Source organism: Manis pentadactyla, chromosome 14, assembly GCF_030020395.1.
Source record: "Manis pentadactyla isolate mManPen7 chromosome 14, mManPen7.hap1, whole genome shotgun sequence".
In the NCBI taxonomy this organism is placed as follows: Eukaryota; Metazoa; Chordata; class Mammalia; order Pholidota; family Manidae; genus Manis; species Manis pentadactyla.
Window position 1 is genome coordinate 2,967,557 of NC_080032.1, and position 25,561 is coordinate 2,993,117.

Genomic DNA, 25,561 nt, shown 5'->3' on the forward strand with positions numbered 1-25,561 from the left:
TGGTGGTTCCAGGGGTGAGTTCTAGTCTCAGTTTAATTCATTTTCTTTGTTCTGACCCAGCAACTATTGGGTGGCCCCCTGATGTGGGTGAATAATACATGCATGTCTGGTCTCCATATTAGCACCCTTGGGGGTGCGCGGGTTCCTTGGGAAGTATGGTGAGCTGAGGACCTGGTCATCTCCAGGTGCGACCAGGGCGGAGAAGGATTAGAACAAAGCATGAGCCAGAGTCACTGGCCAAAGAGCCATCATCTCAGGAACCCCTGAAACAAGCCCCAGTGGGCAGCAACCCCACTGATGTCTCCCATACCAGCTGGCCAATGGTTATGATCCCATTTGTGGCCACATATGTGCCCTGTATCACTGCAGGGACCAGAAAAATGGTCCTGGTAGAAAAATGCAACCTGTGCTAAACTCAACTTTGCTGGTGTGGCTGAACCTCACAGTGTTCCTCAAGGAGCTCAAGTAGCGAGGAGAAAATGGGACACCAGGTGGGGGCGGATGATAAACCCCTTGTGCCCAGGCTCAAAGCTGCAGTGATGAGAGGGAAGTGAGGGGGAGAGTCCCGCGGGACTGTGCAGGGTAGACAGAGCCTGAGGTTCTGTAGATTCAGACCTGGCGGGCGAGGAAAACCCCTGGTTCACCGAGGGGACCCTTCCTGGACTCGGGAACACTGCAGCCTCCCACCCACCGCTGCCTCTGCTGTGGGGACCTGGGGCAATTGAGTGTGGGAGAGCCCTGGGGCCCCTGAGTCAGACGGACTGGGTTCGAGCCCCGGTGACCTACAACAAGGGAGGACCTTTTAAAGCCTTGGTTTCCCATCTGTGAAGTGGGATGGCAGCAGAACTCTCCCTCGCCGGCTGTGTGAAGGATGTAGTTAGATGTCGACAGGAAGGCGCGGCGCACGGCGACCGGCAAGGATACCTGCGAACTGGGGATGGTGATGGAGGCAACGCAGCCAGAGTCCGGGGAAGGGGCGCCAGGCCTGCCAGCTCCTGCTCGGGGCCAGACAGTCCGGGAACGTCCCCAAAGGCGGCCGGGCGGGGACAGCTCCGCGGGAGGGAGCGGTCCGGGCCGCCGCCGCAGCCAGCAGTCACGGCAGGTGCCGGGGCCTCAGCCACTCCGCGAGGGGGCGGGCCAGCTGGGACGGACATCCCGGAGGCCCAGTGGCAGCTGGCGTTTCCCTGCTTTCGTCCAATCGACGACGGTTGCCGGGCTGCGCCGCGTCTCCCGACCAATGGGAAAATTCGCGGTCGGATGGGGCGGGGCGGAGAGTCGGGTAGCCGGCCTGGCCCGCTTTGCGCAGGGGCCGCGCGAGGGGTGGGAAGGGTTGACCCGGGGACTGCGCGCTGGGCCCGGGAGGGGTCCGCCTCCGCACCGGCCCAAGTTGAATTTCCGCGGACCTCCATCCGCGCCGCGCCCTGCGCGCCAAGGGACCGGAGGACGCCCGCCTGGGGGCGGGGGCCACGCTGCGGGGCCGCCCACGCCGCGCGCCAGGTAGGCTCGGGCCCGGGGGCGGGGCCCGGGGAGGTGGCAGGGGGCTGGGGCCGCGACTGGGACACGGCCAGGGAGCCGGGATCTGGGCGGGCTCCTGTGCGGGGAGTCGAGGTCGGACCCGTGTTTGGGCCGGGGGTCTGCGTCGAGTGGCTCCCCTCCCGCACCTCGCCCGCGCTGCGGTGCGTAAGACATGGACCAGCGGGGGCGGCTCCCTTTGTACCCGGCCTCGGGGCCTGCCGGATCCGGCCAGGGCGCCCCGCGCCGCGCGCCGCAGCGGAGACGCGGCCCAATTCCGCAGCCTGTCCTCCCCGCGAGACGCCGGGCGCCCGGCAGCCGGGGTCGCGCAGTCACAGAAACTTTCCAAGGGCCGGAGGGGTGGCGGAGCCGGGGAACTTTCCTGGGGCGGTGCGCCGCTGGAAAGCGCGGGGACACGGCCTGGCCGAGGGATATCACCGCGCTGCTCCACCCCCGCCGCCTGGAGGACGAGGTAGGGACGCTCCCCGGAGTCCCTGCCCCCTGCCCGGACCTGGTCCCCCTAAACCCGCCACCCATTTACCCCTCGGTGGGACACCGGGCCCCACGGACGGAGGTGCGACCTCCTCACCAGGGGCGGTGACTTACCCCGGTTTTCTGAGGTGTTGCCCTGGGATTCCCCAGCTTTCCCATTTTAATCGTTAAATAATTAAATATTGGGTACTTACAACATGTCACTATCTCTAACCTATGCGTAATATACCAGTGACAGCGGAGCTCCTGGACTCTGGCAAATCTTTTAGACCCAGGCACACGTAGAAACAAGAAATAAAGAACCGTGCCGTTAGCATTTCATCCTTTAAGCTAGGCTGTTAATATAATCTCAGGTGGTTACCCCTTGCTCACTCCCCTTTCCCTTGTCACTCTGCAGGGCACATACTTGGTCAGGATTTATAGAACCAGGGGGTTGGGACATGTTTCTGTTGGGGGCAGCCTCGCCAGCAGTGGACACACACACCAGGGACGCACTAGGAGCCCCCACCCCGCCACGGCCACCATTCTGTGATCCAATCTGCCAGAGGTCTGCTCATTCCCAGCAGGTCCTGCCTGTCTTGTACTCACTGGATCTCTGGGCCTGGGACAGTGCTGGACACGGGGGACAGTCAGAGCCCTCTGCCCAGCACGCTGGACATGGCCAGTAATTCCTGAGGAGGTGGTCTAGGCCTGCGGTCCAGCCAGTGTGTGGGCTGTGAACCTGGGATGCATGCTTCCCCGAGCCTTGCCCTGGCCCATCCACAGTACCATGCCTATTCCTTGCAGTCTGTGGTCTACTAGCATCCAGCACTGTGCTGGGCAGAGTGCCCACTCTGCTTGGGACTCTGGTCCTGGTTGGGGGTGGAGGGCCCAGGAGCACAGCCAAGCCCACCCTGCCCTGCCCTCCCACTGCTTTTCTGCACAAGCACCTGCTGACCAGATACTCCTAGATGAACCCAGCCTCAGTCCTAAGTTAGAGCACCACCCCCTACATCTGGCAGTGTGGTGCCCCCTCTAGAGGTGGCCCCTCAGTCTCTCCCCAGTCCCAGGGATCCCTCTGCATCTTCAAGGGCAGGGCTGCACCTCTACCCCTGCTTGTGCTGTGCAAGGATTTGGGGTGAGTTCACTGTACCCTCTTCACCCCAAGAGACAGCCTGGGGGTATGAGCAGAGGGGATGCTGTGTGTCTGAGGGAAGCCAGGAATTATACCCAGTGGGGTGGGCAAGGACACAAGGCACACCAGATCCCGGCAGTCCCTAGCCTTTGCCCTGGGGCCTGGCCTGGCCTCAACAGAGGGAGGGAGGCGATCAGGGCGGAGGATGGGGGTCCCCAGGTCAAGCACTGTGGGATGCCAGGTGGGGGGGAGGCCATGAGGGGCTCTGGGAACTTCCCTGATGGTGGCTCAAGTGGGGAGAAAGCATCTGTTCTTTCGCCACCATCTTCCATCAGGACTGAGATGAGGGCTTAGGCTACTCTGTAGGAGCCCCAGAATTAAGGAATAACCAGGGGAGGCCACAGGGTCAGGAACCCCTTCACAGGCCTTCCTGATAGGGAGGGCTGCCCATCTCAGCCTATTTCACTGGCCAGGAAGATGAGGCCAGAGCTGATGGACACCCACATCACCCAAATGTCACCCACTTGCACCTTCCGGCACCTGGTGTCAGGCGCAGGCCCTGCCCACTGGCCCAGTGGGCCAGAGCAAAGCAGAGACAAGCTGAGTGTGGCCAGCAGAGGGCACCCGGGACCACGCTGGTGGGCAAGACCTGCCCCACCCCTTCCCGAGGCCCCCGGTGGGGAGGCTAGAGCTCTGCTTTCTGCAGGCTGCCCATCCAGGGTGCAGAGCTGGAGAGGAGCAAGGATCGCTGGGACAAGGAGGCCCCTTGGTAGCCCCTGGAGCCCCTCACCACCCTTGGTGCAGGTGGAGGGAGACCTGGGGGCTGGGTGGCGGGCTGATGGAGCACGGGCTCCCCCAAGGAGAATGCAGGATGGGCCCTGAGAGGGACCTCCCTGGCTTCCATAGGGGCCCTCCTTGTTTGGGGCTGGAATCTGATAAGGGGTGTGGTGGCTCCTCGTTTGGGGCCCTTGGTCAGGTGGGTGGCCCTGAGGGGTGTTGAGAAAGGGCTCCCCAAGACAGGTACCTGCTGCCCTCTTGTCAGAAAACCCACCACCGATTCCACCTTCATATCTCATATCTGTCTGTCCACGCCCCAGGGCTCCTGTCAGGCTCTGCCCTGCCCCCACCTGCACAGTGCCCTGTGACAAGGGGGCCCTGGGGACGGAGACCCATGCTTTCCCCTGCCACCACAACCCTGTGTCCTCCAGAGCCCCCTGCTCCCAGCCACCCTTCTCCTGCGGGAAATCCTCCCTGGAAGCCCTTCCCTGACATGGGGGTCCACTACTGGTGTTCCTCTGCATTTGTGGTGGTGTTGGCCTGGCTAGGGCCCCACGAGGAGGGAACACATTTCTGTGGCCACACATCTCCAGGTGGGTGGGAGCAAGAAGACCTGAGTTAAAATCCTGGCCCCAGCTTCCCCATCTGTAAAATGGGGTGTTGGGCCAACGCAGGGCACTTAGTGAAGCCAGAATTTTGGGAGGCCAGTGCCAGGGAAAGGCCTGTAGTCACTAGGACTGATAAAGGCACGTGGTTCTCTGTGGGATAAACTTTGTATTTGGGGCCCAAAACAGAGGCATCCCAGAAATGTCATGTTCGGAGCAAAGCTGATTGCTGAGCCTCAGACCACAGGGCAGGAACAGGGCTCCTCTGCTGTGGGCGAGCGGGGGGCGGGCAGGGGCCCCCAGCCAGACTGCCCTGCCAGGCACGCATGCGAGCGTGTGCAGAAACACCCATGCACGCCCAGCTCCACTCCCCCCGCCTCTGGCCCCCAGCATCCTGACACCCCTCCCTGACCCGAAGCCTCTCCCCATGGTGAAGAGGCTACTGTGCCGCAGGGAGACCCACCCTTGGGAACCCCCCAAGCACACCATTCCACAAAGAAAGATGAGGCAGAGCCTCCCAACAATCTGAAAAACAACACAGAGCGGGGGAGAGAGCCCCCGTCACCCGTGCCCTCCAGAGATGGCCTCCCACCTGCCACCCAGACTGGCCTGTCCGTGCTGTCCTGCTGTTCATTTTTACAGCACATACACTCTGGCAACGTCACCAGGCTTACACACAGCGCGAGGAAATGTGTTCCATGGGTTGTCAGCTGAGGCAGGAAGCTCACGGGGTCTCTGGCTCCTGTGTGTGAGGCACAGCGCTGGGCCCTGGGTCTGCAAGTCGGGCTGCCTGCCTAGCAGGGACCTGGGTTTTGGGCTGGGCTCAGAGAGCCTCAGGAGAGACCAGTGGCCTGTCCCACAGGGCAGGCTTGGGGTCCAGGTCTGGGGAGCAGGGCCAGGTGGGCATAGTGCCCCCTGCATGGGCTGGTGGGCCTCTGGTGCCGAGTTCTCCCTCCTGTGTCATTCACACCCAGCCTTCTGGGAGGGGAAGGGGTTATCATCATCAGTCCACAACTCTGGACAGTCACGCTTCCGAAGGATTGTTGGCACTGTTAGAAGTGCTCCCAAGGGAGCATGCCAGCCGACACAGACATCACGGTCCCAGTTGAGGAGGGACGAGAGCGCGTGCATGGGTCCATGGGTGCCCGGTGTGCGTGCCGCAGGACACCCTCGGGGTCAGTGGTGACTGTTCAGCCAGGGTTCTGGCCTCGTCCAGAAGGGACGTATCCCAGCAAGTTGGCCTCATGCGGTGCCTTCTGGTTTTCCTGCAGGAAACCAAGCCAGTAGGATGGATGCTGGGACATGGTGATGGTCTCTTCTCAAGATAGGTAGGTGACCTGGGCCCGGCCTGGGGGCGTCCCCTCCTCGGAACAGCAGAGTGTCCTGGTGGGCCAGGTGAGTGTGGTTGACAAAGGGATTGACTGTGGACCCGAGTGGTTTGTGCTTCCATGAGGCTCACCCCAGATGGGCACAGCCCCAGGGCTAGACGGGGCTGGACATGGGGGCCTTCCTCCACCCCTGCTTGGATTCACCAATGGCCCGAGTGGGGACAGCTGCTACTGGGTTGATGTCTGGTGTGAGGGACAAGGCTGCATTGGGGCCAGCCACCCAGGATGTTTGCTGGGTCAGATCCTCACCTACCTGACCTGGATGCCCGCCACAGCAGTGTCTAGTGTCAGGATGGCTCTCCCAGCTTGGCCCCTAGCACAGGTGGCCCCTGCTGCCCAGGGGCAAGTGCGGCCAGAGTGGAGCCCCCAGCTGGAGCTGGCATGTGCTGGCCCGCGGCCTTGGGCGTCACACAGATTTGTGGGTCTGTTTGTTAATCCCTGGCTCCAGCAGGACTGAGGGGTGGTGCTGGGAGGTGTGGCTGGGTCAGGAGGTGGAGTGGTCCCCGTGTCCCACCAGGGCCCTGCAGGTGGCGGGACTGTGTTCCCTGCTGGCGCCCTGGTCCGCCAGCATCTGCTGGGATGAGCGCAGTCACAGGGCGGCGGTGGCTTTAAGAGTGCCCCTGGCCTCTCCTGTCCCTCCAGGACGGGGGCCCAGTCCTCATCCTGGCTGTCTGCCCCCACCCGACTGGGTGCTGTCTGTGGGAGGCTCGGCAAACCCAGGTCTGGATTCTCAGTGTCACTGAGTATCCAGCGTGGGGGGCCTGGCCCAGCCAGTGACATGCTCAGGTGGTGGCAAGCAGACAGTGGCCGCAGACCCCGGAGGCCCCAGGCCTCCAGACACCTGAGTGTCCTGTGCTGAGGGCTGTGGGACGGGGTGGGGAGGGGTCTGGCTGCTTCTTGCCTGTTCCACAGGACGGTGGGTGTGGGGAGCTGCCCATCAAGCTGGCGGGAGTTGGGGATCCCCTGTTGCCTGGTGGTGTGGCCAGACCAAGATCCCACTAAGTGCCTCCTGGAGGGCTGTTGGGCTGCACAGAGGGCTTCTGGACTGGGAGGAGAGGCTCAGACTGTACCTGGGCTGTAGGGGTGCCCGGGATTTACCCCTCGCCTCTGAGCTCCTGGCAGGCCCCCATGCCTCAGCCTGGCAGGCCCCGAGGTGCCGCTCTGGTAACGGTCTACAGGAGGCTGCCGGCCCTCATGCCCGGCCCTCCCTCCCTGCCTCCCGTCTCTCTCGGGCCCTCTCCCTGCCTCTCCCTGCCTCCTGTCTCTGGCCTGCCCTTCTCGAGTGTAGTGAATGATTATTCTTATCTGTCGTGATGATTGGCCATTCCTGTCTGCCGTGGGCTCTGGATAGATGGTGGTGGCATTTGTGCCATCTCTGCTCTGGGCTGAGATCATGTCACAGGCTGGGAAGCAGAAGCAGGGCCCTGGCTTGGGGCTCCCTGCTCTGCTGGACCCTGGGGTGGTCCTGCCCACATCAAGAAGGGGCTGGGGAGGAGGGGGCCTCAGGACTAAGTTGGGACAGGGGCTGATGACAAGCATCTGTGTACCCCTCATACTCACCTTTGGCCATTCCACACCCACTTGCTGAGTTCCATGCTGGACACTTGGTGGGGACCACACCCAGCCCAGCTCTGCCCTGGGGAAGCTCCCAGCCTGGCCAGGAGACAGCAGCACACAGGCAAGTGGCCAGCGTTGAATGGCAAGGCAGTGATGCCTAGCAGGACCCCCAGAGGAGGGGGGCCAGAAGGCAGTCAGGGGTGACACTGACGCCGGGCCCGGGGCACGTGGGTACCCTTCGTGGCTGCGCCCGCGCTGATGTCACCTCTCAGAAGCCGTGCTGGCCCGGCTTTGCCATCCATCGCCTGTGTGCGGCTGCCATGAGCCTGCTGCGCCTCTGCCACCCCGGCCTCGTGCCAGCAGTCCTTGGGGTTTGCTGTGGTTTGCAGTCATTGGTCTGAGTCTTTAATATGAAGGTATGAATTCTTTCCTCATCGGTCTGCCTGCTACAAGGTTTTTCTTGGCTTTTTAATTTTTATTTATGGCAATTTTTCATGTTCAGAAATGTTTCATCTTTTGCAGCAAAATCAGTTGGATTTTTTCCCCTTGTAGTTGTTCCATTGTTCTCTGTGTCAGCCTCCCTAGCACACAGGCAGATAAACTGTCCTCTGCCTCATCCTGTAGGTGTTTCTAGTTTAGTGTTTAATGCCCACAATTTCGTCCACCTAGAATTTATATTGTCGTAAACATGAGGTGGGAATTTAGCTTTGTTTTTCAATTGTACCTGAACCATTTCTTGACTAAAATTTTCGGTCACCACAAGTTGGAAATGTTATGAAATGTGTGTTCAGGTTTGTGGTGCCCGTGGCAGCATCTGGCCCTTGGCCAGCACCCCCGTCCCGTTGCAAAGGTCAGGGGGCTGTTGGAAGCGCCCCGGGGCCTCGTCCCTGGGGCCTCTGTGGGACTCACCCCAGGCCTGGGCTCCTTGGAGCCAGTCGACTGTCCTTGTGTGGCTCTCTATGTGTGTCCTGCTCTGGGCTCCTCGCGTCTCAGGGTGTCTCTGAGCCTCGTGTTTACTGAGAACAGGTCCTCACCGTGGTGAGCCTCCTAAGAAGCAAGGGCCTAGCTAGCATGGCCCAGCCACCCTCTTGCCTGTGGCTGCTCTCAGCCAGGTGTCTTGTGGCCTGTGATTAGAGTTGTGGGCTATCCTGGGTGGGCAGGTGCCCAGGAAGAACATTCTGTGCAGCAGGCCTTGGGTTCGGATCCTAGCTGTGCATCTTCCACAGGATGTGTGAAGATCCTCTGCAGTGGCCATGACATGAGTGCCAGGCCAGCTTCTGGCTGTGCTGTCCCTGCCTGAGTGGTTCATGGCTGGCAGTGCCCCTGCAGCAGGGCCAGCCTGGTGAGACCTGCGTCACCCAGGCCAGCAGACAAGATGGTACCACGTGGCCACGCTCAGCCCACTGGTGCTCCTGGGCAGTCTCTGCAAGCCTGTGAGGGTTATTTTGGTGCATCGTGTCCTGTGTTAACCCCGGCCCTCACCCCCAGCCTCTCAGCTCTCCCCTCCAGAGCACCCCCTGATCCTCAGCTGCCTCTGGTGGCCTCCCCCGGCGCTCCTCACTGTCACCCAGCCAGTAAGGCTTTTCCCTGGATTTGCTCTTGCTGTCTGTTGCCCTGCCTGGACCGTCCCCTGGGGAGCTGCCCATGGAGGCCCCTGGACCCTGAGGCTGCATGAGGGACCTCTCCTCCCCTAGGCCCTGGGTGTCCCCTGTCCCAGCATGACTGTCAGCTGGGCGCTGAGAGTGGTCAGTGCAGCCTGGGAGGTGGGTCCCGTGAGATGCCCCCCGCAGCTGCAGTGTGTGGGGTCAGGCCGCGGCCGCTGTTGCTCACGGGGAGGGCTGCCCGCAGTTGGGGTGTGGGAAGCATCCCACCCCTAAGGCGCATCTTGCCAGGTTGACTTGGCGGTTGATGAGTTTGGTATTTCGAATATGCTTTCAGTTTAACTTTTTCTTTTCAAAATATTTTCACTCTCCCTGAAATCCTAATTAGCCCATTCACTCGGCTGAATGTACTTGCTGCGCTCTGCGTTTTGCAAGATAATGAGACTGCGGAGATGCTGCCTTCCCAGTGATCCCGGCCTGGGGGCCTCCACTCTGTGCCCTGGGGGGGGCTTGCTGGCACCTCCGTCGCCTGTCCACCCTTGGGATCTGGGCCACAGAGCCTGGGGGGGGGGGGCGGCGGCGTGGGGGACATGAGGCCCGGGATGCTGAGGAGTCTGGGAAGGCGTAGATGGAGTGGGGCTCAGCCCCAGCAAGGTCGCCCTGCACCTCCCCGCACCCCAGGCCTGGGGTCAGGGTCTCAGCCTGGTGACGCCCTGGAAGGGCCTCCTGGATCTAACCCGGCCGGGCGTCCCTGGGTGTGTCTCAGGGGCTGAGAATGAGGGACAGGCCCCAAGACCGACACAGACCCCGAATGACTGTGGCCCCAGAGTCCACATTCTACCTTTGAAAAAAAAATTATAAAGCAATATGGGCTTGTTTATAGAAAATATGGAAAATACAGATGAGAGGAAAGGGGAAATCCCATCTCTCCGCTCCTGGGGCGCTGGGGAGGTGTGAGCGTGTGAGCCCGCCCGGCTTGTGACCCCTCCCCTCCACGGCCCCCTGGCCGATCCCTGTGGTCAGGGTGCTTGGCCAACACAGGAGGTCGGGCGCCACACACACTGCCCTCTGCCTGCCCTGCCCCTCCTCCAGTATCTGCACCTCCTGGGACGTACCAGGCCTGGCCGACTCGGTCCTGCTCTGTCCCACTTGGTCCCCCTCTGTCCTGCTCTGTCCCCGGGGCCACCTGCTGCCTCAGCTGAGAGCCTGGGAAATACATCCCATTATGGACACAGCCTTCTGAGGACTGGAGTTGGGGAGGGGGCTTTTCTGACACACCAGGAGAGGGCAGGCCATGGGCCCTGGGATTCCTGACCCCCATCAGTGGGCACAGACCACCAGCTCCACCTGCTGCCCCCTACCCAGGGCTGCTTCCAGCCCGCCGGGGGAGCGGGTGAACTGCCCAGGGCCCCAGAGGAGGCAGGACGGAGGCCAGGACCCCGCCTGGGCCCACCTCCACCAGCTGGAGCTTCCCTGCCTGCCCGCCTGTCACAGCTGCAGGCCCGGCCGCCCCTCCTTCCCCTGCTGATGCCCTTCCCCTGCAGCCCTGACCCTCCTTCCCACTAAGTACCCACTTCTCTGGTGCCTCTCCCTTCCCACTCCTCCCTCCGAGGTGCCCCTGCCTCCCTTGAGCCCCTCCCTCCTTGTCTCCTACATCTCCGGCCTCTCAGTGTTTGGGTGGGGCTCACGGGGAAACTGAGGCTCCACAAGCATAGCTGGGCCCTGCTCCCAAACCTGCCCAGGCAAGCATGTCCCTCCAGTCTTCTTAGTGACAGTTCTCTGGCATCTGTCCACCTGCAGGGAACTATTATTTGTGACGAGACTAATTCAGTGAGTATTTGTTCTTGAAGAAATAATTCCAGGCGTTTATTTGCCAAACCTTTGAAACAGGTAGTGGCTAATTTTTAATTAAGCCTTTATGCTTGCAGATTTACGATTTTACAGAGCCAGGACATGCAGATGTACAGTGTTGCTGGGGATGGGTGTGGGCAGGGGCCAGGGTGTGGTGCAGGCAAGGCGGCCATCTGTGACCTGTGACCCAGGCAGCAACCTTGTGCCCTGGGGGAGCCTGGGCCCAGCACATGGGCTGACACACCCTCTTGCTCCTGGTGACTCTGTCCCCTCCTCTGACCCCACCGGTCCTGCTCTGATGGCTCAGAGCACCCCCTTCCCAACCGATGGGCAGGAGGTGTGAACCTGAGGCCTGACCCCAAACCTGAGGACAGTAGCCTTGGTCAGGGAAGGAGGCTGGGTGGGAGTGGAGGATGTCCGCTGCCCCCTGCCCCCAGCTGGTAGGGGGCTGCCTCAGCCAAGGCAGGGGAAGCTCCTAAGCTGGGCCTGGTTCTCTTGCCCACGCCTTCAGAAATAAGTGGCCTCTCCCCACAGTGAGGTCCTCCATCACCTTTGGGACAACATACCTGGCCCTGGACACCCCCGGGCTCATGCCCTGTCATGCCCACCCCCAGGCTCAGCAGGCTCTGTCTGGGCGAGGGTCTCTGTGGACCCACCCCCTGCATCATTCCAGGTAACAGAGATGCCCTCAGCCAGGCAGCATCCTCTGAGCCTTTGGGAGGCCCAAGGCAGTCCTTCTGACATTTCTCCAGTTTGCAGAAATCAGCCTCGTGTAGCACACATGCTCCGATTCCTTGGGGCAGCACGGGAGTTGTAGTGACGTCAGTCAGGGCACTGTTCTCCTGCTGTACATTCTTGCTTCCTTCGTGCAGTGGACATGAATGAGCACCTGCCGTGTGCCAGGTGCCGTGCTGGCTGCTGCTCGGCTCTGGCCCGCAGTCAGTCCATCAGAGGCTGAGGTGGTGTCCTTTGCCACCACCCTTCTCATCTCACTTTCAGGTCCGTATGCGGCAGCAGGCTAAAGTTTAGATTTGTTGTGTCTCCCTTGCCTGTGCACAGGTTTAAGAGCTGAAGGAGGCATGGCTGTGAACTTCACAGTGTGATCCTAGGCTCAAAAGTTAATTTTCTGCACCTTCCTTCAGTCCTGTCTTCTCTGAATTATATTTATTAGAAACTTCTGTTGCTCGTATGTGAAGGGTAGTCAGTGAGAGATCATTGTTTATTTCAATGGAATTTTGGTTTGGAGGCTTAGATACCTATATATTCACTTATTTGAAGGTTGTCCTCAGTTACTCATGTTCATTCTTTATTGTTTGATAAAGAGAGTAGTTAAGGCTATGAATTTACCTGTAAGTACAGCTTTGGTTATAGCCACATTTTTTTCTCCCAGCTTCACTGAGGTATAACCCACATATAATGCTGTGTAAATTTAAGGAGTACAGTGTGATTATTTGGTATGCATGTTTATTGTAAAGTGTTTAGCACAATAACGTTAGTTAACGCAACCGTCTTACATAATTACCATTTTGTTGTTGCTGTGATGGTGAGAACATCAAAGCTCTACTCTCATAATAGCTTTCAAGTATACAATACAATATTGCTAATTAAGCCACCATACTGTACACTAGATTTCTGGAACTTACTCTTATAACTGAAAGTTGTACCCTTTGACTTGCATCTCCCCATTTCTCTCATCCCTCAACCCCTGGCAATCACCATTCTACAATCCATACGTTTTTATGTATGATGCTTGAGTATATTTTTTCAGTGTTTCTTAATAGTCAAATCTGTTTACTTAATTTTTTTCTTTGATCTATGTATTTAAAAGGAAGCATCCTTGATTTATTCCTGGTCCTAGGAGAAAAAACAAAGCCTTTCACCATTGGGTCTGACATTAGCTGTTGTGTATGTATAGTATGATACACAGTGTATATGGTATGATACAGATTTTCATATATGGTCTTTATTATGTGATGGATGTTCCCTTCTCTCCCAAGTTTGTTTGTGTTTTTATCATGAAAGAGTATTGAATTTCATCAAACTCAAACTTTTTATAAACTTTTTATGCATTAATGGAAATGATCTTTCTTCCCCCAACATTCTGATAATATGGTGCATCTTGTTGGTTGATTTTCATATGTTGAGCCACTCTTGCATTCACGAATAAATCCCACTTGGTCGTGGTGTATAATCTTTTAATATACTGATTAATTCAATTTGCTAGTGTTTTAAGATTTTTGCATCAGTATTTATAAGGGATATTAGTCCATAGTTACCTTTTATGGCTTTAGTATCAGGGTGATGCTGGCCTCATATAATGAGTAAGGAAGCATTCCTTTGTCTTCAGTTTTTGGGAACAGCTTGAAGAAGAGTGATATTGATATTTCTTTGAATGTTTGGTAGAATTCACCAGTGAATCTCTCTGGTTCTGGAATTTCCTTGTTGGGAGGGTTTTCATTATGGATTCACTTTTCTTACTAGTTCTAGGGCTGTTCCAATTTTCTCTTTCTTCATTGATCAGTTTTGGTAGGTTTTAGGAATTTGTCCATTTCATCTGGGTTATCCAGTTTGTTAGTATAGTTGTTCATAGTAGTCGCTCATAATCTTTTTGTTTTAGCATAGCATACAGGAAAAGGTGTACTAGCCTCAAGAGAGTGGGTTTTTTAAAAACATTTTTCAAGTGTTATTTTTAAGCAACTGAATTTGTAAAACTAGATGAAAATACTCCTGTGTCTTTCTTCATTTTTTTTCAGCTTCATTGAGTAAATTGGCAAATGAATTGTGAGATATTTAAAGCATACATGGTGGTGATTTGGTATACATGTATGCTGTGATTTGATACACATGTGCACTGTGAAGGATTCCCTCCATCTAGTTGGTTAGCGTGCCCATCACCCCACATACTTTGGTGGGCGGTTTTTGTTTCTGTTTTTGGTGTTTGGGTGTTCGGCTTGGCTGGGCTTGTTTTGTGTTGCATGGATTCACACCTAATCTCTTTCAGTCATCAGTCCACAGATCCACAGATTTCCTGAGACAGTAAAAATACTCCCCACGGGCAGCTGGCAAAGGATAGCTATGGACAGATGACACTGTTCTAAGGCCTGCAGAGTATTGGCCCTGCTGGAGAAAGGAGCTCCACCTCTCGGCAGCCCTGATCCCAAGGGATGTTGCCTGGAGCCTCCATCTGCAGCGAGGTCCCCAGTTTAAATATCTGAAGCATAGACAGGAGATCCCTTGGGAGAGCCTCACGGTCTCTGGAGTTTTCTCTTCTTTTTTGTTCTTGAAGCAAAATTGCTTCTCTGGACAGTCCAGGACTCCCAGTGAGCTGTATTCGCTGCCTCCCGGGGAAAGATCTACTGTGTGAATGGCAGGATCATGACTGAAAATCCAGCAACCTCACCATGTTTCCTTAAGGAATTTTAGAGCTAGATTAATGTTTGTAAAGATCTTGAGTTAAGGAGGCAAACAGCTTTGTTTAACAAAGTTGCTGGTTATTCCTCACCGTGAAAGAGTGTCTGCAACACAGACACGGGGAGTGGGTGGCCGGCACAGGGAGTGGGCGGCCAGCACGGGAGTGGGCAGCAGATGCTGCAGGTGGCATTGTGGATGGACGAGGTCTGGCTTCTCCAGGGTGTGGATGGCCTGGCAGAGAATGTGAACCCAGACCCAGACCTCACTCTTGCTTGGGGGTGTTTGCCCAGCTGGCAGGTCAGGCCGTGCTGCAGAGTGGATGCAGCGTGTTTAGGAGACAGGGAGGAACATCCTCCCAATGAGGGTGAATTGTGAAATGCCAGAAATAGACACATCCACAATTTTCTCAGCTTGTTTTCTGGGCAGAAAGTTCACATTCTGGCCCAGACACTGATAGCCCTGCTAGAGGCCTTCTTCTCTGTCAGGGCAGCTTCTGACCATTTCTCGGGCCCTGTGTCCGCTCTCCCCACCCCCCGCTCTTCCTCCCTCAGACCAAACCTGTTTTGTGGAAATTTGCCCCTGAGATGCATTTCTTACATCTCCTGTCTGCCCTCTTTTATCAGCTCTGCCATTTCCTGCTGTGTGGCAAGGGCTGCCTGGACTTTCCTTTCTGCCACCTTGCCAGTTTGCTGCCATAGCCTATCTGCTGTTTACTGCCTCTGCTGTGTTTTTCTTTAAATCTCTGCAGGATCCTCATCATTTATGATCACTCCTTTCCATATGGCCTGTTCCCAGTTCATCAGTTCAATGCTGTCTTTGACCTTTCGAGGGCACGTATCAGCTGTGCCCTAATAAGCGTACCAAACATTCGGCCCCAGACGGCTCTCCCAGGCTCGCTGAGGGTGACGGTCTCTGTCCGAGGCCCTGGAGTCTGGGGCGGGTCTGCGCGTGCTGGATGCCTCTATCCAGGGTCCGTGGCCTGGCCCCCCCCACACACCTGTCTCAGATCTCCTCGTGGACCAGAGGCCCAGGCCCCTTGCAGACCTGGCGTTAGGGATGGGCCTAGCCTCAGAGGTCATGATGGGGGCCTTGCCAGGTGTTCAGGACAGTAATGGGGTCTCCCTGAGACACGGACCCCCTCACTAGGAGCCATGATGGCCGAGGAGCCCAGTTCTACCTCCCCCTGCCTGCCCCCTGACAAGGCCCCGTGAGGACTTTCAGTCCACCCACCACCCATTTTCTGTGAGGCCCCACAGGGCAGTTGTGGTGAGCTCTGCAGCAGCCACGGGTGTGGGTGTGCCCGTGGGAGTATCTGTGGACCCATGTGGGCATGCACGCATGCATGCATGATTGTGTGGGTGGCTGCATCGTGTGCCTTTAGGTGGGTTTTAGGCGGTCCCTGAACTGTCAGTATGCTCTCCACAGTGTCCCCCTTCCTTTGGCAGGGTGGGCACAGACAAATCTGGCTCCCAGCAAGCTCTCATGGTTTGTGTGGGTGGGTGGGGGGCCACACAAGGACGCTGCAGGGCCTCAAGTCTGCACTGGATGGGGGTGGGTAGAGCCCCTACCCTGTGCCACTGGCTCATCTACATATAAAAGGTGGGACTTTGCAGTTGGCCAGAGGTTGGTGGTGTCTGGACCTGTTGCCATGGACACTCCTGAGCTTCAGGAGCAGCAGGGCTGGCATCCAGCTCAGCCTCCAGGAGGGAAGGGGTGTCCCTGGGGGCCCCGGCGGGGAGCCGTGGCCCTGTGATGTCACGGGGTTAGGGTTAGGCTCTCCCTGCTTGGGTTCCCAGTTGTCCCTGATGGGGGAAGGAGTGACCGATTTCCCTGCACATCTCACTCTTCCCAGGGAATCTTCTGGAGGCCAAGGACAGTCCTTCTGAGCTCCAGGCCCATCCGCCTGATGGTGGGACTCTGGGTTGGGCTTTATTGGGAGCCCCCTTTGCCCCCACCCCGTCCATCCCCAGCTCCCAGTGCTGTGGCGGGGGCTGAGTGAGTGTTGCTGACGATGGCCCGTGCAGGCGCATCCTGGTGCCTGCTAGTGTCAGCAGCCAGGAGGAATGCCGACAGGGAAAGCCGCTGGAAACGTGAGGTGGGGCCTTTGTGGGGTGCAGGGGTCACTTGCTGACCTAAAGGGGCCCTGCTGTGTTAGGATCCGCCCCCTGGTGGCCTCCCTGGAACCTGCACAGATCTGCCCTGGGGCCAGCTCAGCCTCGAGCTTCTACCCTGGGGGCTGTGATCTCCCCACCCCAGGGGCTTAGTTAGCAAAGCTGCAGTGGGTCATATGGAGGTCATTCAGGGAGGGCCACCGGGCAGGGTGCCCAGCGTGTGGGGGAACGCCAAGTGCCTGGTCAGCAGCAGTTAACAGTGGCGAGGCCCTCCAGGCTGGGACAGGGAGGGACTCTGAGGCTGGGGGCCTGCTCAGATGAGCCTCCCTGACTCAGGACTGGGGCACCCACGGGGCAGCCTCACTGGGGTGGGGTGAAGTGGGCTCTGCCCTGGACCCACCCTGCCCTCAGGTCCCTTCTCCCTGGCCTTGGAGTGAGTGGGGCCACAGCAGAGTTCCCTCTTGCCCAAGCCAGTCTTGTGGCTGCAGCAAGGCTGCCCCAGGCCACCTAGCAGGCCCCCTGTGTTCTCCCAGGACTGAGGAGCCAAGGCAGAGCCCCTACAGCAGGGGAAGCAGGGCCAGCAAAGTGCGGGACGGCAAGCTGGGGTGGGCTGGACCCTGGGCAGCACCCTCCGCAGGCCTGGTGCCAGGCCTGCTGCCCAGGCTCAGCAAGGTGAGCCCGGCCCGCAGGGAATTCCTGGCCCTGGTCCCCGGCCGGCCGGTGTTTCCCCAGGCTAACGCCTTTTCCCCTTGTCCCAGCAGAGTGGCTTCCTTGTCAAGACAATGGGAAGGCGGGGGAGATCCGCAGCCCCCAGCAGTGGGCCACTCCTCCAGCCTTGGGGCTCATCCCAGGGACCCCCCCACGGGCAGCTGGGGCAGGCGGCACTGCGCGGGGAGGAAACCCCAGGCCCTGACCACCAGGCTGCCCAGCACTGGCTTCCGTGGCTCTGCAACTGAGATTGGGGGGCTGGGCTGAAGAGCCCTGCCTCCTCCCAGAGGCTTATTGGCCACAGGCTCCCAGGGACTGCACCCCCACTGCCCCTCAAAGGGGCTTTGTGCCACCACAAAGAGGCTCTGTCCCCCCTGGAGAAGACTGGGTGTTGCCATGGTGACAGAGGGGGCTGGGAAGAGAGGGGTCCACCGTCTTGGCAGGAAGAGGGCGTTCCAGGCCGAGGGCACTGGTGTGCCTGCTGCACCCACTCAGGGCAGCCCTTGGCCTGCCTGAGCCTGTGAGGCTGTCAGCATCTGAGGACCCCACAGCCCCTTAGTAGGGGCTGGGCTCCCGGGCCTTGGTGCTGGTTGTGTCTGTCCGGGTTGGGTTCCAGCCTGGCGGTGGGCCCCAGACCCCTCTTCAGGGGAGCCTCAGTCGGTCCCTGTGCCCGCTGCAGAGTGCGGTGGGGTGGGGCTCTGAGCCCAGGCCCTGCCCTCATCGCTGTTGCCCACACTGCTGTGCAGTCCTGAGATGGAGCTGGGGGTGCGGGAGCAGGAGCCTGCGTGGTCAGGGGTGGGAGCCCAGTAGGGGTGCCTTGCAGGCTGGGTGCCCGCTGGGGGAGGCAGTGGGCCGACTGACCTTGTCCAGTGGGACACCTTAGGGCCTAACTCCTCTACCCCTAAGGGCGTTGGGGGGCTTCCAGCGTAGGCTAAGGGGGCCCCGTGACCGCCGTCCCCCAGCCGCGCCCCCTGTGCTGGCTGCTGCAGGGACGCAGAGGGCCTGGGTCCTCACTGTCCATACTCCCGCGCAGAGCCTGCAGGGCGTTGTCCTCAGCCAGAAGCTGGGTCTGGTGCAGGAGGAGCAGCCAGGGGCCTGGCCTGGCCCCATCCCACCAGTCCTTACAGAGGGCTGGGCCCTAGAGCCGAGGGGACTCGGGGGTGCCGCAGTCGGCATAGGGAGCTAGTGCCTGTGACCCGCCCCAGCGGGAGTCTCGGTGAGGCCCTTCAGGCCCCTTGGGTGGTGTCTTCCTGTGGCTCAGGCCCCTGCTGAGGAGGGGTGGCAGCTGGGGTGCTCATCTGCCCTCGCCTCCCCCTCCTGCCAGGATGAGGCTTGTCTCTGCCATGTCTGGCCTCTAGTCACCCGGCCACTCCCCAGCCCTGGCCCAGCCCCAGGCTCTCAGCTCCCCAAACCTTAGACCACCTGAGGCCCCAGAGGTTTCACTGCCTTGACCTGACCCCCGCCCTCCCACATCAGCATCAGGACCCAAAGCCCCCGGGTTCCTGGACCCCCTGCTCAGCAGCCCCTGCTGTGGGGCTGACCAGTGCTGCTTGGCCTGGCCTACCCTGGCCCAGGGTGCCCTATTAGCACAGGGCAAGACCCCTTGGGAAGAGCATCCCAGACCGTTGTCCTTGCAGTGTGTGCTGCTGGTTGTCTGTGTGGGCAGCCTGGGGGCAGGAGGAGGTCACTGAGGGTCCATCGCAGTCCACCCCAACCCTCACCGCGGTGTCCGGTCTGGTGTAGTGGGGCACTTCCTCTGCTGGGGAAATCTAATTTCCAGGCTGAATCCAATCACGGCTCTCCCAGCTCCCAGAAATCCCGCAGCTACTCTTGGCCTGCTGGCAGGCGGGTGGGCAGGCAGGCGGCATGGCCCAGGCCCCTGGGAGCTGAATTCCCTGGCTGGCCTCCCTGCTCTCCTGTCCACTGCTGGGGCTGGCAGCCTCCACTCTGCTGGGAGGAGGAGCTTGTGCCCCCAGAGCATGGGCTCCTGCAGAGCCCTGGAGCCGGGGGCGGCCCAGGGGCTGGCGCCCGGGCTGGGAGTCCTCCCCCGGCACCACCGACACTCGAGAGCCTTGCCTTCTAGTCTTATTTCAGGGCATGTAGGTGCGCATGATGGTTCCCACGCACTGCTTAGCATCTTATCTCTGGCCACGTCCCTTGTTGGTGACCTTTACCCACTGAGCTGCGTTTTGTTTTTCCCTTACTGATTTCGGAGAGCACCTGGAGCTGAAGGGTGTCCCTGCCCTGTGGGTGTTACCAGGACCAGACCCCAGTGTGTCCGTCACCTTCTGGGTGTCTTTACACCTCTTCCTCCAACTTCCTGTTACAGAGAACCACAGATGCAGGGAAGTGGGGACCCTGGTGTGGCTCATGCCCACGCGCCCCTCACCAGCTCTTGCTGAAGTGAAGTCACCTCTAGAAGTAAAGCCATCATTCATTTTTCATCTGAAATGCTCACTGCGTATGTTGCTCTAAATGGTGTCTCTTTGGAAAAAAAACAACCATAACCACAATTCATGGAGGTTTGTTTTTGGGTAAACAGAAATCTTTCGTTCTCACAAAACTGAGCCCTTCCTTCGTGCCTGGCAGTTTCTTCTGTGGCGTTCAGGCTGAGAGCAGCCTCTTCCCTCCCAGGCCCTGCAGGCTCTCGCCTCACTTCAAGAGAGCCCATGGCCCTGGCTGGACGGACAGACGGACACGGGCTCCACCCTGTGGGAACCCATGCCCCAGGCCTCCTGTTCCGGCCCTGTCTGCAGCTGTGGCTCAGTGCCCATCCCTGTGGGCTCGGCTGGAAGCTACCCCTGTGGTTGTGGGCACCATCTGATTGTAATAGGGGTGACATTAAAAGTGGATCCCTGTGAGGCCTGCCAGGGGTGTAGGGAGCAAGTCTCCATGCGGGCAGTGCCAAGGGCAGAGGACGTGATGCCCTCCCAGGCAGAGGGGGCTTCTGCCCCTGGGCCTGGTTTCTGCTCCTGCTGGTACCTTTCCTCCCTGCCTAGATGGGCAGGGATGGTGGGGGGCAGAAGGAGTCTTGACTGTGATCAGCCCCTCTCTCCCCTCTTTGGGGCAGCAGGCAGTCTGCCAACAGATGGCCGGCAAGGGGTCAGGACTGGAGCCCAGGCCTCTTGCCTGCCTCCCCTGCCGGCCTGACCCTTAGGAAATGCCTCTAATTCCTCAACCCAGATTGGACTCAGGCACCATAATTTGATTTTCTGGAGCGGGGTTTGGCTGGACTCCTGAACAGGAATGTCTGGGTCAGCAGGAAGACAGCAGATGTGGGCTGAGGTTTGGGGGAAGGGCCAGCTCCTCCCCTAGTTGCTCTGATGGTGACCTTTGCTTTCCTGGCGGGGTGAGTGTTGGCCACAATTGTGCCCCGAGGGCTCAGGGCCAGGGCTCTCTCCACCGGTAGTACCTCAGAGCCCTGTGCTTGCCCATCCACCCACCCAGCTGTCCGTTCAGATGTGCCCCCAGCTACCTGACCGTCTCACACCACCGAGTCACCCTCCTGGCCGCACGTCATTCGCTCGTTCATCCAGCCTCCTGTCCTTCCGTGCCCCATCCGCCGCGTGTCCATCCCTCTGGGGTCGCCCCTGGGGTACCCAGACCTGGACAGACTTTCCCCAGATCGACCACCCCGACTCCCGACCCAGAACAGCTGAGGCTGTCTTTGGATGGCCTGTTTGCTCCTGCCTCTCTGCTAAATCAACTCCATGCGGCAGGTGGGCGGGCACACATGGCAAGAAGGGGTCTCCACCAAGGACTGGCAAAGCTGGTGGCTGGGTCTGGGTGGGGTCGTGAGGGGTCTGCCTGGCAGGCAGCATGTGGCCCACCTCCCAGGTGAACAGAGGCTGTGATGGCCCTGGCAGAGGACAGCCAGGGTCAGCTGAGGCCCCACCGCGTGCCTTCCTTGCCCCCCCAGGGCCCTGGGGCCACGGCCGGAGCCAGGCTGGTGCCCACCCCACTGAGGATCTGACGTCCAGCTGGAGAACGTCCTTGAGGTCTCATGGTCGGTCTTAAAAATTAATGCACAACTTGCCTTCCATGTCATCACGTATTTATTGTTTTAATATAAAAACAGTGTTTTGAATTACCATCAGAAAAACTGCCCTCTGGAGTGCTGGTGTGGCACACCTGCGCCTGCAGGTGCCCCGTGTGCTGGCAGTGTCACTGGATCCAGGAAGGCCGCCACGGAGGGGAGTGGGCCTGCATCTTCCCTGTTTCCTACATGCCCCTGGCCAGCACCCTGCCTCCCACACACCTGGGGGCTGCCTGCGGACACCCATGTGACCAGGCTGCCCCCACCCTCAGGCCAATGGAGGCATGTGCTCTCGGACCAAGGCAGAGGGCATGGGCCCCAGATGCAGGGTCTCTGCTCTTCTGTGGGTGGCTGTGGGATACTCTACCCCGAAGCTGGTGGGCATCTGGGGCTGCCTCCTGGGAGACACACAGTCATTCAGCTCCAGCTGAGAGAACTGGGTGACGGGAAGGCCAGTGTGGGGTTTTGGGCACTTTCTCACTGAGGCCACATTATTCCGGGGCCCCAGCCACAGCTGGGGAGAACTCCTTGGACCCCAGATTTGGGGTGTGCAGAGGGCCCAGGGCAGGGAAGCCGGGGGCTGAGGCTGCCCACTGGCCCGCTATCCTTAGAGTCAGCAGCCCAGACCTGTTCTGTCAGGTGGGGGAGGGGAAGCCTGAGTCAGTCAGTTACCCCACATCTGGGAACCAGATGGGGAGGAAGCCACCTTCTGGCCACGGGGCTGGCAGCTGCCCAGGCATCTGATCAGTGCCTCCTAGGACACCCCTTCCCCCAGGGGCGGCATGCGACCTGGGGCCCCAAGGCTCAGCTGAGAAGGGCCCAAGCTGTGGCCAAGGGGCTCCGATGACCTGATTCTGCCCTGGCCCTGCTCTGTGCTGCCCTCAGGGAGGCAGAGCCCATCCCTGCACAAGGCCTGGCATCACCCCTAGTGGCTGCTGGCACTGAGTGTGTCTGGGACCTGCACACAGGGCTGTGTGCCCATGGTCGTGGGCATGTCACGCTGTTTATCCCTCCTTCCCTGCTGGCCAGAGGACCCAGTCTATGCCTCACCCACCCACCCACCCTGGTGACGGCTACCACCTCTCCCGGCAGGAGCTGGGCTCGTTCTACAAGCCGAGCTGACTTACTGTGCCTCTACGAGGTCACGCTGGCAGTTGTATTTATGTGACGGGTGCTGGGAGATGGAGCACAGCCTGCGGGTACTGTGCTGGCTGCTGGCTTTGCTGGGCTGTGGCTTCCCTGGCTGTCACAGCAGGCCGGGCCCTGTGGTGTTCTTTCCCCTTGAGGTGCACCCATGTCCCCCAGTGTGGCCCTGGTCCAGCCTGGTGTGGCTGTACCCAGCACTGACCCTTCCTCTCTGGGGCTCTCCCCTGGGTCAGTGAGCTTTGGGGGTGCCACCCATTGAGCTGTGTCTTCAAGCTCAAGCCCCTCACAGGTGCAGGGGTGAGGGGGCCGGCCGAGTTGGCCTTAGCAGGCTGGCATGGGTCGGCCAGGAGGAGGTCCTGAACAGCACTGGGCACCGCACCACACACGGAGTGCCCAGCATTGCAGCTTCCTGGCCTGTGCCCGCCACTGTGGTGCACCTGGGCCTGAGTGCCACAGACTTGGCTTGTTATTGCCCATGAAAAACAAACTTGCTGGGTGGCCAAGGAGCAAGTGAAGAAAAGCATGGCCTTGTTATTGCAGCTGCCAAGCCCCCACCGTCCCCATACACTCCCCTGGGACTACGGGAGCCCTGGGCCAGGGCTGAGGCAGGACTGACGCTCTGCACGCTGGGCCTTGGACCCCCGGACCCTGCCCTCAATCTCCCTCTGGATCAGGCATCAGGCACACGGGCCACTTGCGGGCATGGAACGTCAAACCAGGCTGTACTGGGTTTTCACTCTGCCCAAGTGGGTAGTCAGCACCCTAATTCCTAGACACCATGGCTGCAAGTGGAGGCTCGACTACTGGTCTTGAGGCCGGCATCATCCCCACGCCTGCCTCAGTGTCCCAGGCACTTGGGAGCAGTGGGGAGGCTTCTCGCTCCCTGCCTGCTGGTGCACCAGCTTGCTCCCTGCCTTCTCTGTGCTGGCCCCACGAGACGGGGGTGAGCTGGCCTATTCTGTGGACAGAAGAGGGCCCAAAGGGTCTGAGAGCTGGGTCCACAGGGACTGGCGTGACGAGGACTCCGTGCCCTTCCCTTCCCTTCCCGTCAGGCTCTGGGACGCCTGGGCAGCCTGGGCCAGAGCCCCACACCCTGCAGGGAGGGAGCTGGCTGCTTCCGGCTGGCCTTGGATTAATGGCTTTTAATTTAGAATTTAATCAATGCAGCTTCTCTCCAGAGAGCTGGATGTTCCAGTCTGGGCGTGAGTCGGATGATCTGTGAGTGGGGTGGGCAGGGGGCCCGTGGCGGCCTCCCCAGGCCTCCATGCCAGCCCCACCCTGACCTTGCTCTGCTTTGCCTGCAGCAGCCGGTGGGCATCCTGGTCATGGAGGACTGCAACGTGCACTCCGCTGCCAGCATCCTGGCCTCAGTGAAGGAGCAGGAGGCACGCTTCGAGCGACTGACACGGGCACTGGAGCAGGAGCGGCGCCATGTGGCCTTGCAACTGGAGCGCGCCCAGCAGCCTGGTGTGGGCAGTGGGCAGCCCCTGCCGATGGCCTGGCAACAGCTGGTCCTGCAGGTAACGGCCAATAACTCAGGAAGAGTGAAAATGTCCCTGAGTGGGGGGGGACATTTTCACTCTTCCTGGGGAAGTGGGGAAACAAGAGCCCTGGTGGACCACAAGCCAGCATACAGTGGCTTATTGCCAAACCTCCTGGGGCCTCTGGGGAGGGGGCCCAAGGGGGTCAGAAGTCCCGCTCGAGTGTGTAGGGCACCATGTGTTGAGTGGGCAGGAAACAGCCGGACCCTCAGAATAGCAGCCTTCACTCAGGTGAGCCTGTTCTGGGAAGCTGTGCGACACTACGGGTGCTGCTAGCCACGGGGTCCTTCATCACATACATCAGTGGGTGAGCCCCAGGGGAGGGCTTGAGCAAGGCCCTGGGCTCTGCCTGCAGCTCAGAGGGTGACTTGGGGGCCTCAGTTTCCATGGGCCGTTGCCCTCAGCCTGGGCTTGAGCCTCTGTGCAGCCCCAGGAGGTGTGGAGGCCTGTCGGCCCTGTGGCCAGGCCGTGAGAACTCTAAAGTTGGGGTGCTACTCAGGAGTCAGACCACCTGGCTTCCTCCTACCACGTACCATGCCCAGCGCCTCACCTGCAGGTGGGCAGCCAGAGGCCACTTCTGGAGTGGTGGGGGCAGAAAAAGAAATGTGGGAGACCTGGAGTTCGGTGGGGTCATGTCGGTCCCTGTTACTGACTGAGGCCCCAGGCAAGGTGCAGGTGGGTGGAGCTGCCCCAGGAGCTGGGAGGAGGGAAGGGCCTTGGGTTGGGGTCCGCCCTGCATGCCCCTCACTGTTGCCGCTGTCTTTCCAAACCCCTGGCTGCTGAGGTGGGCCAGTCCACAGAGGCCGTGACTGAGGCAGGGTAGGTATGGGTGCAGTGGCCACCCCTACCTCCTGGATCTCAGGCACTCCAGAGGGTGAGGCCTGCACTGACAAACTTGGCGGGGGGGAGTGGAACAGCCCAGCGGGCCACATGGGGACAGTGGCAGCCAGTGACCCCCAGGGCCATCCCTCAGATGCCAGGCACTCTATCTATCCTTCCCAGGCCGGAAGGGCTCTAGCCTCTACCCCGGAGGGCATGGCTGAGGATCAATGTCCCCACCAAGGGTCAGTGCCCTCGTGGGAAGATGTTCCCGTAGCCTGGAGCTGCCCTGGCCTCCTGAGAGCTGGGGACTGAAGACCTCAGGCCAGCACACTTCCCTACCCACCGCCCCTCCCACCCAAAGCCCTCCCCGCCTGCCCTTGGTTTTCTGTTCTCAGGGCAGTGGCTGGACTGGCAGGGCTGTTGGGCACTTGGGGAGGTAGGGCTACATCCTGCTGGTCAGGCCTGGCAGCATTGATGCCAAACCTGATACCCACGTTCATCTCTGCAGGAGCTGCCTAGTGACCTACCTGCTGAGCCCCCGGGCTGCCCGGAGCTGCCGACACTCAGTGTTTTAGCTGGGGTCTGGTGTGCAAATCTTGGGGACCAGTGGCAAGGCAGGGAGCTAGGCCAAGGCGGTTGAGGGGCTGGGTTCCTGCTGCTGTGGGCCCCAGGCTGTCCCACGGTCCTGGCTGCCTGCCCTTCGTCCTCCGGAAGGAAGGGTCCTTCCTCCAAGACACCTGGCTGGAGCAAGACTGGCCCTCACCCAGTGTGCTGGGGCACTAGCAGCTGGTAAAATTTGGGAGAAGACAGATATAGCCCAAATGTAAGCATTCAGGCCAAGTTCCCTGAGGGCAGTGGTCCAGGCCTCTTGCCCCAGGTGGCTCCACTA

General features: G+C 59.7%; 2 protein-coding genes across 21 annotated transcripts in view; one reads left to right on the plus strand and one right to left on the minus strand.

Moving 5' to 3' along the window:
• Positions 1-916, minus strand: part of TANGO2 (transport and golgi organization 2 homolog) — a 36,570-nt gene extending 35,654 nt beyond the window's left edge. Inside the window, exon 1 of one of the 3 annotated variants that reach the window (XM_057491784.1) lies at positions 787-916. The gene's annotated coding sequence lies outside the window, so the exon portion shown is untranslated. The remainder of the gene's footprint in view (positions 1-786) is intronic. The other 2 variants (XM_057491779.1, XM_057491781.1) reach the window with 2 other exon arrangements.
• A 369-nt stretch (positions 917-1,285) lies between these two features.
• ARVCF (ARVCF delta catenin family member) overlaps positions 1,286-25,561 on the plus strand; it is a 45,243-nt gene continuing 20,967 nt past the window's right edge. For 11 of the 18 annotated variants that reach the window (XR_008993716.1, XR_008993717.1, XM_057491748.1 and 8 more), the window contains exon 1: positions 23,617-23,829. Coding sequence is in view for 16 of the 18 variants with exons in the window: in XM_057491748.1 (XP_057347731.1) it covers positions 23,635-23,829 (195 nt within the window). In the remaining 2 variants the exon portion in view is untranslated. Of the gene's footprint in view, positions 1,498-5,771; positions 5,829-23,616; positions 23,830-25,561 lie in introns of those variants that run through there. The other 7 variants (XM_057491747.1, XM_057491749.1, XM_057491750.1 and 4 more) reach the window with 4 other exon arrangements.